Source organism: Gymnoscopelus microlampas, assembly GCF_963454915.1.
Source record: "Gymnoscopelus microlampas genome assembly, chromosome: 17".
In the NCBI taxonomy this organism is placed as follows: domain Eukaryota; kingdom Metazoa; phylum Chordata; class Actinopteri; order Myctophiformes; family Myctophidae; genus Gymnoscopelus; species Gymnoscopelus microlampas.
In genome coordinates this window covers 34388827-34404673 of record NC_139954.1, presented here as the reverse complement: position 1 = coordinate 34404673, position 15847 = coordinate 34388827, and the positions used below count along the sequence as shown (strand labels likewise).

Here is a 15847-nt window from a genome sequence, read left to right as displayed (position 1 = left end):
TTTCCCTCCTGTCTCCCATGCAATATCTTTCTCTTTGCTTAGATTACAATCAATCTGTTGATGGGTTAGCTAGCTTGTTACTAATTATAGGTTGCAAATGTATGGAATCTATCTGTCGTTAGAACTTAACCACATTAACCCTGGCATCCTCTATTTTGGGTATGTCAATATAGGCAAAAGAAAACAACAACTTTAAATGGATTGGCTATTGTCGATCGGCTATTTTCATTATTCATCATACAAGGACGTATATAGGGCTTAATGGTTAAGGAACCAATCAGAATGCAGCAGTAGGGCCCACACTAATTTATTTTTCCATTCATCAGATTCATCCCTGAGTTTCACAGGATGATTTGACACAAATAGAGTGTAGTTGACATCACATTTTTATTTTTGTATTCCTCTCCTTTCAAGAATAGTATTGAACATACACTTGATCACACTAAAGCCCCAATGAGCTAAATTATTTCCTCAATTTTCATTATCTGCAACAAATAATCACAGTAATGATGCCTTCAGGAAATTAGGGAGTAGAAAATGATGTAGGCTAGGAGTAAACAAGTAGGCTGAGATGGGGAATTTGTGTAATGTGTTGTAATAACACGGTGTAAAAGCATGATTATCTCTAACAAGCATTGGCTTGCCATGCCAGCCTTGGTCTGCCTTTGGAAGCATTGCAAAAACAATTGTACTCATTTTACACAGTTACAGATTTATATGGAATAGATATAGTACTGTATGATGAGGGAGAAATGACTTGAAAAGGATTGAATGATGAACATCTCATCCAAAACTACCCCTGTGTCTGTCTGTCTGTCTTTCTGTCTCTCTCTGTCTGTCTCTCTCTGTCTGTCTCTCTCTCTCTCTCTCTCTCTGTCTCTCTCTCTCTGTGTCTCTCTGTCTCTCTGTTAATTTTTGTTTCAAAAATGTTGGCTGTATGCAGCAAGCAGTCACATTAACATAAAGAAGAAAAGAGGTCACTGCTTTTTATAAAGCCGAAGTAGTAGATTAATTGCAGTTGATTGGGGGATGAATGAAGTGGCTTGTCCCCCTCCTGGTTCTTCCTACCTCCTCCTCCCTGCCTCCTCCTTTTCTCTCTGTTCGTGTCTAATTAAAATGTGCAGGGCCCAGGACTACATATTTTATGGCTAATGCCCACTGTTGACGGGCCAGGCAAGGCAGCAGCCCCAGGAATGTGTCCGTGATGGATGTCAGTCCGCGTGGAACATGTGGGATTCCTGTTTTCCAGGCCCCGGCGTTCCGCCCCCGGATCACTCCTCATGGAAATGATCCGCGCGTCGCACACTCTCAAAACCCGCCGCTAATGCCGCTGTGAAGGACAAATGTGTTTCTTCAAACATTTGTCATACTGAAAGCTCACATCATTCATCAGTTCACATTTGCCTCCCAAACCACCACCCCCACCTCCTCCCTTTTTATTCACAGTAGCATTCGATATGTGTTACAAGCAGTCGATGCGAGCAGAAATTACTTTTTTGGCGTGAAGGTCCCCCTAAAAGATGTATGTTCCCTGTGGAGGGATGATGACAGAGCGTCTGCCCTTTTGTGTTTTGTGGGTAATTCTTAACCGCAAAAAAAAAAAGGATTATTACCCTGGTCTTATGAACACAGGTGGAGAGGTCTGTGCTGTGCGCACCCTAGCATACTAGGTCAAAGATGTGATTATAACCAGGACTATATATATATGGCTATAGCACCGTGTTGAATAGAGGACGGGAGGCGTTTATTTTTTTGTAAGACGAGAGCATTGCATGGATTTGGGTAAATCATATTTGAAATGTGGTGGCACACCCCCCAAAGCCCTGACCCCCCACAATGGCAGTGCCACACACTGTCTGACTGACTGGGGGGGGGGGGGTGGGGGGCATTTCCATTGTAACCAACACTGCTCTGCCATCTGCCACTCAACACTCTTAATAAACGGTGTTGTTGTTTTGGCTGGCCCCTTTTTTACTGCATTTTGGCTTTTGTTTAAACACCAGGCCTCGATGGGGGCAAGTCCATAAGTTAAACGATCCATTAGTATTTTTTTGTCTCAATATATATACATGAGTATAATCCTTGTCCTTCAGAACAGAGTTGACTCCACGGTATTAATGAGGATGTTGCTGTGTGCTCAGTGCAACGCAACCTCCTCCTGATTGCAGCCAGTGTTGCCCACATTCATGAATACAACCTCCAAAAGAAGCACATGGTTCCATTTGTTTCCCAGTATGGGACATAAACAAGAGGCCCTCACTAGAAGCCTGTCTGGGATGAATGGTTTTACCGGCCCCTTATGTGCAAAGCATTGATTGTATAGCAACATGCCACATGTTTTGGTTGCATCCATGTGTGCACAGCTCTGCTCTCACAACGGCAGACTTAAATACTGCTCACACCCCCCTCCCCTTCTTGAGTAGAGACTTCATGTAAATGCCTTCAAAAGCCAGTTTTAGCCAAAGCCAAACAAACATCTTAGTTGCTTGTTTTGGGCTACAGTTGCGATTGCATCGTCACTGTTAGTTGATTGCAAAGTAAAACGTGACTTTGGTTTAACACCTTCTTTTAAATTCCGATGCTTTGCTAACTTGAATGAAGGACCGCAGGCGCGCCTCCAATGCGAGCTAACTAATGTAGGGTGACAGAACAAGTAATTACAGCCTCGTCGATTGTGCTGAGGCATTGGCTTGTTGTACGCAAAGCTGAGTTTGGATGTACAGTAACTTTATTTAGACATCTACTCCAAAAACGGTATGCTGCTTGCTGTAAACCCCGCAAATTTGCCTGCTATGCTCTGTCGGATGATTGCATTATCATTTTTATTGCCCTAATACACACCCAGTGTATTAGTTTCCATAATGGAAAATGTTCCCATGTCATCAAAAATGTATTAAATGAATGCTCATAAATGCTCCCCCGACTACCTCATCATCAAACATTCTATGAGATGTAAACTAATAACTAACATCTGATTGGGCTCCTGGCATAGCATAGGTTTTGGGAAATGTTTTTAACAACTTAAACCCTCTAGACTTAGTAAATTGGACCTCAGATGGCTCTTCACTCGGACCGCTTTTTTCCCCCTTTACACCAAATCTCTTAACCGACAAACGTTTTACACAGTATAAAGTCTGTTTTATTTTAACCACTTGAGCGGGGGGAACCCCAGGGCAGGGTCTATACTTGGTTCCCTCCTTTTTTCCGCTGTACACCAAATCTCTTCATTGAAAAAAACAAATCTACAAGCTCACAACACATGGCATCGCAGTGCGCTGTGAGCTTGTAGATCTGCTATTTTCAGTGGAAAGTTTGCCCATTATTACATGCACTGAATAGGTACGCTAGGGTTCATGTGGTTATCTCTGAAAGTGTGCACATGTAACCAAATGGACCCCTAAATCAACATACATTTTTTTGATTGTACAGTGTAGCTACTGTGCCATTTACACCACAACAAAGTCTGTGTGGGTGGCCCCTTTAACCCATTAAGACCGGGAAAGTATCTTCTGTCATTTTAGATTTCTTTGGCTATTAAAAAAATAGCAGATATACAAGCTCATACTATGAGCTTGTATATCTCCAATTTTTTGAAAAATCGTGGACAATGTGTGGAATTCTTTGGATATATATGTCTTAAAGCAAACATTTTTTGAGATGGGGGTCCGCGGCCAAATACATATAATTTTGGGGGTCCTTGACATGGAAGAGTTGGAGCACCACTGTTTAAAAAAAAAACTGTTAGGATTTAGAAGACATTTTTAGAATCCCCAGAGGCAAAGATTTGAGTTATAAATGTTTAAAAAAATATATATAGTCAAAGATTTGCACAGATTGTCATTTTTTCTAAAAATAGCAGATCTACGATGCCACGCTATGAGCTTGTGGATCCGCTATTTTTGAATAGCCCTTAAAGTGACACGGACGCTTTTCCCGGTCTCAATGGGTTAAGTCACCCTGCTGCTTTGACCACACCAGAGTGGCGCTCTACATCAGACGTGCCCCCGGACGCGGGTCAGTCTGAAGTTTCTTCCATTAGAGGGTTGGTTGGGGCCCCCGCCGCCAGACAGGGACACTTCATCACTGTCTAAGGTGACGTGGGCGTCCAGTGCCCCGGGGCAGTGGCAGCTCGTCACTCAGTGGTGGGTGGACATGGATAGAACGCACCGCCGCTGTTTGAAGCTCGGAGGAGCGTGGCATTGCAGCTGAACTGTGGGTGTATACCACTGAACTCCGAGTGGTGACGCACCTGGCCACACAGACCTCAAACACCTCCATTTTCCGCCAATCCTCCTCCACCCCGTAGCAGTCGGGGCCCCACTGGGAGCCCTTCTCCTGCGTGACACACGTGCGCACATACACACACACGCACGATGACGGCAGGGTGGGCGGTAAGAGGCTTTTTTAATCTTAACATCCCTCTCGGTGTTGTCGCCCACTGGGGGAGGTGGTGGCAGCCTCTTCCTGCTCGTGACATCCCTTTTCTTTTCCCCTCTCCGCGTCCAGCAAATCATTCCGGCTAAACAGCGAGCGGCCCGCCGCTATTTGTCCACTGTAGCAGAAGTCTCCCTTAATTGCGTTTTAGCGGGATGGCGGACACCAGCAGTGATTTGTGAAGGTATATAGGGGAGGCTGGTGTCACCAGGCAACCGCGTTGGAGGAGCCAACCAGGGAGAAAAATATGCTCATGCTTCAGCAGATGGACTTGGGAGGGAGGGAGGGAGGGGTGGGGGGATGGTGGTGGGGGGCGGGGGGGCACTGTGGTCTACAGCTAATCATTAGACGTTTAAGGCCGCAGACGATAAATAGCGTTCACGGTAGTTATTTACCATATTTATGGATGAGTTTGTTATCCAGTCACTCGCTGTTTATTTTACTCATTTGTGTGTGCGTGCATACACACAATGTGTGTATATACTGCATGAGCATCTACACAGTAAAATCCTCTGTTAATTTAACTATGAGAGAGTAAAAATGTACCCTTTTTATGGGGCCATTTAACACTGAGGATTTTGCTGTGTACATTGTAAAATCCTGAGTGTTAGGCTAATTTAACTCTTGAGAGCTGAGAAAAAAAAAAGTCCAACTGGTTACATTTGTACACTGTCAGAGTTGAATAGCACCGAGGATTTAGCTGTGTACTGTATGCTGTGATGTGTCAGTGTGAGGCTGTGATGGGAGTGGGCTGAGCTAAATGGACACAAAGGATCCGGCCAGGAATAGGGGGGCCAGCGAGTGATGCAGCCCTCAGACATAACAGAGTTGTTGAATGGTGGCTAAAGCATTTTGAGCTCTGGACCACTAGCATCATTTCGAACAATACTCAAGAAACCACCCCACCGCACTTCACCACAACAGTATCAACATTTAGTATATAGTAAGAAGACATAGCAGTATTTCAAATGTATTTATTTGTATCAATATTTAACATTGATTTTATTTTATTGATTTTTATTCTTAGTCGCTGGTGTTGTGCACCGAAAATAGCCGATCTACAAGCTCATTTGTTGGCTTGTAGATCCACTATTTGTGCACAACACAGCGTGCAATGAAGTATATTAAGCCTTTAACAGCCAATATTTGATTTCAAGCTTTTTTTATATATATATATATTTTTTTTCCCCTCATGGACCAGTTGTAATTATGTCCTGGACCACGGGTTGAGAAACGGTAGTGTACTGTATATTATAGTGTCTGTGTCCCCCTTCTCTCTTTTCTCCTTTTCCTGCCCCGGCACCTTCCATCAGCTGTGAAGACATTGTGTCCGCAGTCTGAATATTGCTGATCCATGCTGATGACTGTGTTGTGGGATTATCACTGCTAGCATCAGCCATCTGTTACCGTGGAAGGAAATAATATGGACAAGAAACTAGAGCCCGACCGATGCCAGAGTTTTGGGTCCGATCCCGATTTTGGAGAGTCCTAGACCACAGAGTACCATTTTTTTTAATGCAAAATCTTGACCTTTTTGATAGATAAAAAATAAACACATAAGCCATAAACATTTTAACCACTTAAAAAAAAAGCCTATCTACAAGCTCTCAATGCGTTGCAACATCGGGACACAGTGGCTGCATAATTGCTGATACCGATGTCATCAAACAGTCAAATAGTGGCCGATATATTGGTTGGGCTCTATAAGACACACATAATTCAGACACGTGCACAACGGTTTGGATGGAGGATAGATATGGCCAGATTATGCATTCATTTTCAACTTGAACATGAAGTAGGGGTATGTATCTCTATGTATCTCTACTGAATTCTCTACACGGATAAAAAAATCAATTGCATGTGATATGAGATACAATGCAGTGTAATATAAACCGTTTTAGTTACATTTTACATAGTTTACATTGTGCTAGTTTTGAGTCTCACGATTGAGTCCGATGAAAAGTAGTTTTGCCCTGTTTTAATGGAATTATCTATTAAAAAATGAATCATTTTATATACAATCCATCTATGTGTAAGTGATCAATGGCGTCTTACATGTGTGCATGATTTGTGCACTGTTTCATCAGGATGGGACCACATTGGAAAAGTGTTTCATTACGCTTTAATGTGTCATCCTGGGTTTAAGTTATATTGTATTATAATCAAAGTGTGCGTGTGTGTGTGTGTGTGTGTGTGTGTGTGTGTGTGTGTGTGGTGTCATATCTGTGGACGTGACTTTGATCCAGCCACAGCCATTTCTCCAATAAATCATCTGCGGTACATTAGCATAGATGGAGCTTTCATGGGACCTGCAGCCCTGCTGTTTGGAACGTCTGCATTGTGTGTTCTGAGTCTCATACACTGTCAGAAGCCAGATACCAGATACACACGCCAGTCATATTAATTTAGCTGGTTTCGGGGGTTATATAGCAACCTGAATACTGACTGCCACTGTGCTGATGTGTTAATTACCTATAAAATCAAACAATCTCCCAGTAAGCCCATTTTAATTTCTCCTAATGAAGGCAGGATTGGCTTTTTAAATTCTACAAATGCTCTATTATTTTGCAGCAGCAATACTTTGTGCCTGTGTGCAGTAGATTTGTCATACTTCTTGTTTTTTGTTGTGTCAGTTCTGTTTCAAATGTGTTGTCAGCTTGTAACCAGTTTGAAGCATTTGTTGAGGAAACACCTGTTTTTGTTCTAAAATTATTCCTCAGGTCTGCTATTGACAGAAAATGTCAGTTTGCGTTTGCTGTAGAAAGAAATGGTGATTGCCCAAGAGGAAATCATTTCTGCAACATTTCACAGTAAAATGAAGAAGTGGGTAAATAATTAGGAAAGATTAAATGTGTACCACACATATTAGTCACGCAAACACTTGTGCTTGGATCTTGGCACCGTCTTTCCTTCCGCCCTGGTGAAAATCACTTCCACTCTTTTTGGGTCGTTTAATTTCATTAGTGTAACAGTTTAGTGTGCAGAGTTGAGACAAGATCTTAGAATGAGCACACAGCATCCACACACATGAAGCATGAGTGCAGAAGCATGTGATGAAGTCGACGTCAAACTGCAGATGCTTTTCTTTTCGAGAGGGGATTATAATGACGACTTCTCCTCTGTCCTTTTTGTAAATTAAAGCGGCAAACACGCGCACACACACACACAGCCACAGGAAGCGATGGCCTTTCCCGTGCACCGTGGCGCTTGCTTTCATGTAATTTGCGTCTCATCAGTGTTGTTCCTGGCGAGGGATGATACTTGATATTCAGAGGATAGCTTTGTCTCCGCGATTTAATCACCCCGCTCCTGCTCTCTCCGCAGAGGAGAGTCACCAGGGAGATCTAGAAATTGTTTGTGTAATGTACAATACAATAACAAAGGCGGGCTGTAGAACACAATCTGGTAGGCTGTGTTAAAGAGGATTTCAGATGTGGGCTTTTCACCAGGATCACCAGGATGTGAAGTGGCATAAATAATGGAAAAGCCAGGAGATGTGGTGCTGATGAAAGGACTAGTAGGAAAGAATCTCACGCTGGCTTCATTTGGACGATGGGCAGAGCAACTGGGGCCAGGGTCAACAGAAGAGAGGCAGTGACGACCATGACAGGCCTTAGTAAATCTAGTAGCCAATATTTGAAATCGTGGAGCAGACTCTTAACGCAACGTGTTTCCAATAAATCAAGGGTTGCACTTTCCTCTTGTTTAATGTGCAGTATCACGGCTTTATCAGAGGGCTTCATTAGCCGTCTAATATTCTCCAAAGATTGATACCGCATTTGCACAGCAGCAGTTTTTGCATGGCTTATAAAAGAGCTGAGAAAAGCCCAGTACACAGAACATCTGTCAGCAGGGGTGTGTGCATTTGTGCTATGTTGGTGTATGTGGCCTTTATCTGTTCGCGTGTGCTTATTTTGAAAGTGTGTTTCGCGATTGCCTCGCTGCACTTCCTCTTGCCTTTTGTGATAATGTGAGTGAAACAGCAGGCTTCAATGAGGCCCTTACAAAGGCCAGCTCATAGACTTGGAGCCACAGAGGTCTTTTTGCTTCTCCCGAGCTCCAGTATTGTTGTGAGGGCAATTCAGATGTGTGTCAGAGAAAGTCTCAGTGGGGTATGTGGCATGAGTGTTGTTGGTTTTCCTTTTTTTTCCTTCTTTTTTTTTTTCTTTCTTCCTCCCATGCTATTGTAAAAGTGTTGATTGGATTGCGTTTGACAGATATGGAGTCTGGAGAGCGGCTGGCCTCCCCATCGCCGGCTCCGTCCTCCCTGCACATGGCCTCCTCTTCAACCAGCTCCTCCCCGGGCCCTGCCCCGGCCCAGCCCCAGTCACCCTCTGCCAAGTGCAGCCCGGCCCCCAGCCCGGCAGCCGGCTCCCCTCTCACCACCTGTGGTATGTACAGCCACTCTCCCGTCTATCTTCTATATGCAGTCGTACACACACACACACACACACACACACACACACACACACACACACACACACACACACACACACACACACACACACACACACACACACACACACACACACACACACACACACACACACACACACACACACACACACACACACACACACACACACAGAGCCAGAGTTAAATTATTTAGGAATTTCACATCAAAGCTACCTCCACATTTTTTTGTTTGACACCACATTTGCACATTGTCCATGCAGGAGATTGAATGTACTGTAGGCTGCACACAAAATCTAACCTTTTTGTTTTGATGCCTTATTCACTTCTAGCTCATTATATTTTAATATTCGGCACACATTTTTGGGAGCGCTTTTACATACAGGTAATTATGATTGTGCATCATTAAGCCACCTGAAAGCATCTTCTGCCAGCCCGTCTCACTTTTCTGACAGTTTTGGGTAGGAACTGAAAAGCCATTGAATTAATGAATGCCAACAATTAAAAAGCTGTGCGCACCCTTGCGGATGTCTGTTGACAACCTTTAGCTCCAGTTTAGCCCATGTGATTTTGACGTGTCTGTCAGCCTCACATGGGGTGCGTGTGCTGCCGCGAACATCCTCTTGTTTTCTCTGAATACTAATTGTGGTCAAAGCCATTATGCAGTGAGCATTGGTGATGCATAAGGCTGTCAGATTACCCCTCACCAGAAAATAACATGCAAATTCTCACACTGTGATTTGTGATTTTCTTTTTTTAAATTATTTGCACCCCCCTTTCTTTCATGATAAGAAATGCCCTAAAAAATAGTGTTTTTTGTCATGCTGTTACAATGAAGACCACATTAGAGACATTCTCATAAATTATTCATTACACCCCCCACCCCGTGCGCGCACGGGCACACACACACACACACACACACACATCCCTACACTAAACATGCACTGAGATTTTCCAGATAATTTATTTGGGACTGAACACCGTATTAAATGCCGAAAGCACAGTGGCATCTCTGAAGTCACATTGCTGTTATGAGGAGGAAGTAAATTGAGTTCTTTTTAAGCGATTTCTTATCCCCCCATGGAAAGCAGAGAAAAGATATCACATGCCCAGTTTTGGCAACAGCCAGTCTAAGTGATTGAATTACGCTGGAGCTTTCATACACTTGTAAGATCACTAACTACTCTACACTCGCTAGATTCATTTATCTAAGTAAGGAATGTCCTCTACAGTACCTCCTTAGTGTATTCAGTAGTCATGGCTTGAAAACTAATTCCATCTTGGCCTAGGTGAGATGACTTTTTAAATCTTTTTTCCCCCTTATTAGCTTTCTGAGCCTTTATTTGATGGATACAGTGGAGAGAGACAGGAAATACGGAGAGAGTAGGAGAGTGACATGCAGCAAATGGTCCAGCCGGCTGGGAATTGAACCGGGGACTTGCTGTCACATGGGCAATTGAGCCCATGTGGTACGCTCCCTAACCACTCGTCCCTTGTTTTGAAATCTGTGAAAGAATTGTTTTTTTTTACACATTTAAAGAGCCCTATTTCATACACTGCAATAATAGCCAATCTGCAAGGTGTTTCATCGTGACGTCTTGCGAGCTTGTAGATCGGCACTTTTCTCTATTTTGGGGAGAAAAGGAAAAACACGACAAAACACAAAAAAATTGAATTGCTAGTGTCTTGATAGATTCTCGACTTGGACCACATCTGAATGACAAAGGGAGACTCATTCGGAATACCAATGACCTTGATCTTGTTATGAGGTCACGGAAGCAATTAAAAAGTATTATGTTAATGGGGTTTAATTGACGGCGATATGGGTTGTTTGCAAATCCCTCCAGAATGTATTAGTGGAGAAGGATCTGCTGCAAGGTTAAGAGCAGCAAAAGTCTCTCAAGAACGAGCTGCGCAAACAACACTTCAAAGTTGTTGTTTTTCTCCCCCCAGTAACCCTCTGGAGATAGCAGTGGTATCATATTTGGTATCATCATACCCCGAAGGTTTCTCCCGGTAAATAAAAAGGGAAACTTATCCTTTTGCTGCACGTGTACACCCATTTGTCATTTGATTGATTGAGTGACATGACCGACCGCAGGAAAGCCTGCAAGCTTGATGTAAAGGAAGTCCATGCATAAGATGGTAATCATGGCCACTTGTTGTTAATCAGAGTTGCTCAAATGTTTCACATTTTGTACACATTTACAGAAATAGACACATGCCTGTTGGGCTGTCTGTCTGTCTGTCTGTCTGCGTATATATGTCTATCTATATGCGTATATATATGTATATGGGCGGATCGACAGTTCTGGACAACCGCCTATCCGCCTGACTCGACACTGGGCACGGTGCTCCCTCAGGTCCCTCAGAGTCGGTCGGACGGACGGTTCTCGAGATGCATGAACTACAAACACACACACATGATTGGACAGATATTTTTGCGCATTTATAGAAGGATATAATCTCATCATTTTTACATTATGTGTGTTAATTTAACTCGGAGTGTACAAATGTAACCAAATGAACCCGTGTTTATTTGGTTACATTTGTACACTCTCAGAGTTCTATGGATAGATTAATGCTGAGGATTTTACTGTACCATTATTTGACGAATGACTAAGATTTTAGGGATGAGATTTTATGCTGTAAATAAAATTGTCACCCAGCATTGTTGAGGACCTACTGCTGCCCCGAATAGGTTTATAGACCAGTCACAAACCAGATGCCAGACAATAAACACCCATAACATAGATTAAACGAGAATATATAACGTGAGAGGGATTGCTCAGTAATGGATCACATTACTCTGTTCCCACACCCGGTCCTGTATCCTGAAACCTGTTTACTGTAATGTCATGCAAAATGCATTCCATTTGTTTTGATGAGAGTTTCATCTATTTTGTGTTAAACTTAGTGACGTCATAGATGTTGTCATGCAGTGGCTAGAAAATAACTTCTGCACATTAAGCTACTGTAACCTAGGGAGCATTTTACCTCGCATATTGCACATCATTGAAGTAACTTAAGAAGGCATTCAATTTTAGGACTTTGCTCTTTCATACTTTGGTCTAAACAGTGCTGTGATGGATTCGTCCAGACATGGGTTCTGATGCCTACTGTATCACCTGACGCAGGCATCAGATAAGAAAAGCCGACACAAGCTTTTTTTTTTGTTTCGTTTTTTTCCACCCAGTTTGTGTGCGGTGTTTGACATTTCCATGAAATATGTTTGCTATTGCTTCACTATATCACCAGGTGAGTGGACAAAGTTGGTGATATGTTGCGAATATGGATTCTATTGAGCTCACCTGGTCTTACTGGTCAGCTCTTGCTGGTCAGCACTGCTCTGTACTCTCAAGTCCTGGTGGAAACTGAAGCTGAAATACACTATTCAGATATGTCCGTCACAGAAAGACTGACAGCATAGAATACACAGTCTCCTAATGGTGTATGTGGGATTTCTTTTCTCCATGTGTTTGTTTTTTTCCCCTTATGGAATGATTATCCTATACATCACGCAGTGTTTACATTGTAATATTTTCCTGAACTTCTCTAATTATTCAAACATGAGCGGGTGCCCCAGACCCTAAAACATTCATGATCATCGCTCTGAACAGATTCCCAGGCTCCCATGGCTGCTGTGTTTCCTATTTGCTTAAGCATGTTTGAGCAGATCAAGCATAACCAGTCTGCTTCTTTACATCCTCTAATGTCTCTTATTGTTAATGCATAAAAACATCAACTAACTGGTGTTGAAAGAGATCCCTAAATGAGACTTTGTCACAGTATTAAGAATTAATGATTGTACAAATGAATAATTCAGACATGGTATTTCAAATCCATGGACGAGTACGGTACCTTTTTTTTCTCTTTCTCATTTGAATCATCAACATGCTTCAAGTAGTCTTCTTTGTTCTCCAGGCCATTTGTTCCGGACGGCGGGTGATTCACATTTCAACATGTCTGGCATCTCCGGTGCGTTTCCTTTAGTCAGCCATCCAGCGTTTGGGCTGTACACGACAAGCTCGGGCCGCTCTGAGTTTGGAGGCCTGGGGACGCTGGGCGTGTCCGCTGCCTTGGCTGCTCACTCTCAGCTTGGTACGTTTCCAGGTAAGGAAGCTGTCATTTTATGTACCAGAGTCTACTTCTGTGGGGCAGTGTTGTTTTCCTGAAGTCGTCATGATAATTCCTTTTTAGGAAATTGTTTAAATGAACAAAGTGTAGGAAGAAAGACTTCTCTGTGTGTGTGTGTGTGTGTGTGTGTGTGTGTGTGTGTGTGTGTGTGTGTGTGTGTGTGTGTCCTTTCCTGTTCCTACCCAACGCCCACAAAGGTCCCTGCTATGACGGCATGAATCACTTTTATGATATGGCCTATCTGTTCCCAAGACAGCTCGACTGTGACCGTTCACAGCAATACCATGGCCTAAAATAGAAATGATTCGGGCACACTTATTTACATTTCTGGTGTTGATTTTAGGATTCCGTTGCATTTGCATCTTATATCTTTTAAATAATGACTGCCTAGATTCTCTCTTACAACTCTGTGTGACACAATGCATTCTGAATGAGATAACTGAGTGATGATTACAACACAAAGGACTCCATTTTAGAAAGCAGATGCCATTTTAGAGGGAATGCTGCTCCTGGGAGGCTGTGTTGTTGCAGCTGTGAAATGTCCAGCAGAAGGGTTGCAAATCTGGAGTTCTATCCTGCAAGGATGAACTCATGGGAGTCTGTTTTGAATTTACTACCCTCAACATGTTAAGAATAAAGGAATGTAATCACAGCCCATGGAATGCATGGGTCATCTGTATGAAGCTCAGTACAAAGGTAAAAATACGACTTAATACAGGCTGTGTGATAGGAGTGATAACTCACTCATCACCTTGATAACACCTACAGTAAGCGCAGGTCTCATAGATATCATTCAGTTCATATACGGTTTAGGATTGGCCATTAAAGACTGACAGTGTTTTTCTCTCTTAATTCAGACTGGTGGAGGGCTTCTGAGGCACACATCAGAGGAGCAGCTGCCTTCTTCCCTCCTCTCCTGGGTCTACCTCCCATTTTTGCAACCCCCTTCCAGAGCCATGATCCTGCTAACTTTCAGTCAAGGACCCCCAGCAAGAATGGACGAGGCGCTGCCAAAGGTGCAGTACACAGCCAGGCAGTTTGAAGCAACTCAGTAATTCACAGAATTACTCTATATAAGAGAATTATGGGCTGAGGTACAATATCTATACGAGTAATTGACCCCTGAGGCAAAAGCAAGACATGCAAATTCATACATCGGCTTGTAAGCAGGTGCAAGGTGCCCCTCTATGCATATATTACAATAGTAAAATACTTCTAACATAATGAGCTTTTCCTTATGAAGTGCAGTTGATATTTTTTAAAGTTGGTATCTCTGTCTCTTCCCTTATTTTCAGTCCATTCCACTACTAAAGCAGGTCTTCGTGCATGGTTACCTACTATGACACACAATGTGCTTGTTTCTATAGGGGTAAACGGAAGCATGAATGGTGGCAGCACTTCCTCTATATCTGCTGGGAACCCCCTTCCATTTCTAGCAAAGGGAACCATGGAGAAAACCAAGACCGCCAATGGCAGTGGAAGGAGTCACAAGGGCAGCCAGGATGTGGTCCAAGTGCAACAGAAGAGTACTAAAGAAAAGGTCAATATTTACTAAAATATGATATCATCTTTACTAAAGTGCACACTTGATACACTGTTGTTGATTGCTGACTTTACCTGGGTCTCCTGCGCAAGTGCTGAATTTTCTTTTACCACTGAGCTAATGGAGCCTACCTGCTTGCTCTGGGGAGAAATTGAATTTAGACCTTCAGGTCAAAATTTTTGTCAAACCAGAAATAGGATTGTGTCAAAGGTTCTGTCCAACTTAAACACAGGATCTAAATGTCTCAATAGAAGAGAAGGGAGACAAAATACAACCACCCCAATTGCATAAGTTATATCTGTCTGTGCAGTGAGCCCAAAATCTCTTCTGCCCGGTTCTCCTCCGTGGCTGGAGCAATTGATCTGAATTTGCACACGGCCATTGACCATTACCATGTGCACGGAACATCGAAGCCCGTTTTTCGCTTTCCCCAAATGTCAGCTGTTTATTAGCGTTTTTGTGTTCGCTGGCTCCCGGGTTGCCAAATCCTGTGTGCATATCCCCCCACTGGTATGGTCTAGTAAGTTGTATTAACAATACTTCTACCATACAGATTGGACAAAATATTAGAGCTTTAACATGTAACCAAATGGATCCACGAGTCCATTTGGTTATATGTGTTAACTCTCCAGAGAAGGATTTCACTGTGTTGACTGAGAAATGCGGACTCCATTGTCTTGTTCTAGAAGCTCAACAAGAAGGCACTGGAGACGTCCAGCATGAGCGGCAGCCAATCTGGTTCCTCGTCAGACAGCTCCAGTGGCGGGGAGAGCAGCAGTGATTTAGATGACCTGGACGAGGATGACGACGACGATGAAGATCAGAGCAATGACAGCGAGGACTCTGACTCTGAGAAGGAGAGTCGTGTGAAAAGGAAGTTAAAGGTGTGCTGCTGACTTGAACTGCCATTTCATGTGTACAGTTTTATGCTAAAACTCGAGAAGAGCCGATAACAATTCATATCACTTTTTATATGCTAAAAAGGCACGTGTTCGATCAAAGATCTTTATTTGAAGATCTATTTGGAGTTCTGTGTGTGCCTTGATTGTGCTGAACAACGGGACACCTGAAGACAATGAAATACTTTTTGTTTGATTGAATACTTTATTAGTCAGAAATGTACACGGCACGTGATACAGTAAGATATTAAGGCTAAAAGGATAAAACAAACAAGTCTTGGGGACTTGTTTCCATTGTGGTCCTATGTATTCAATCAACATAGCATAAGCAAATGAATTTCAGATTGTGAATTCTGTAGCAATATATTATCTAAATAAAAGGTAAAATATATATATATCAAAATAATTTTGTAATAGTGGT

The 15847-nt window shown here is 42.8% G+C and overlaps 1 protein-coding gene across 10 annotated transcripts in view; it reads left to right on the top strand.

Annotated features, from left to right (window-relative positions):
- Positions 1-15847, top strand: part of baz2bb (bromodomain adjacent to zinc finger domain, 2Bb) — a 61289-nt gene that overhangs the window by 22312 nt on the left and 23130 nt on the right. For 9 of the 10 annotated variants that reach the window (XM_084085084.1, XM_084085081.1, XM_084085085.1 and 6 more), the window contains exons 3-7: positions 8652-8825; positions 12772-12960; positions 13842-14000; positions 14352-14524; positions 15214-15411. In XM_084085084.1, coding sequence (XP_083941210.1) covers positions 8654-8825; positions 12772-12960; positions 13842-14000; positions 14352-14524; positions 15214-15411 — 891 coding nt within the window. In that variant the 5' untranslated portion in view covers positions 8652-8653. The remainder of the gene's footprint in view (positions 1-8651; positions 8826-12771; positions 12961-13841; positions 14001-14351; positions 14525-15213; positions 15412-15847) is intronic. The other variant, XM_084085080.1, reaches the window with a different exon arrangement.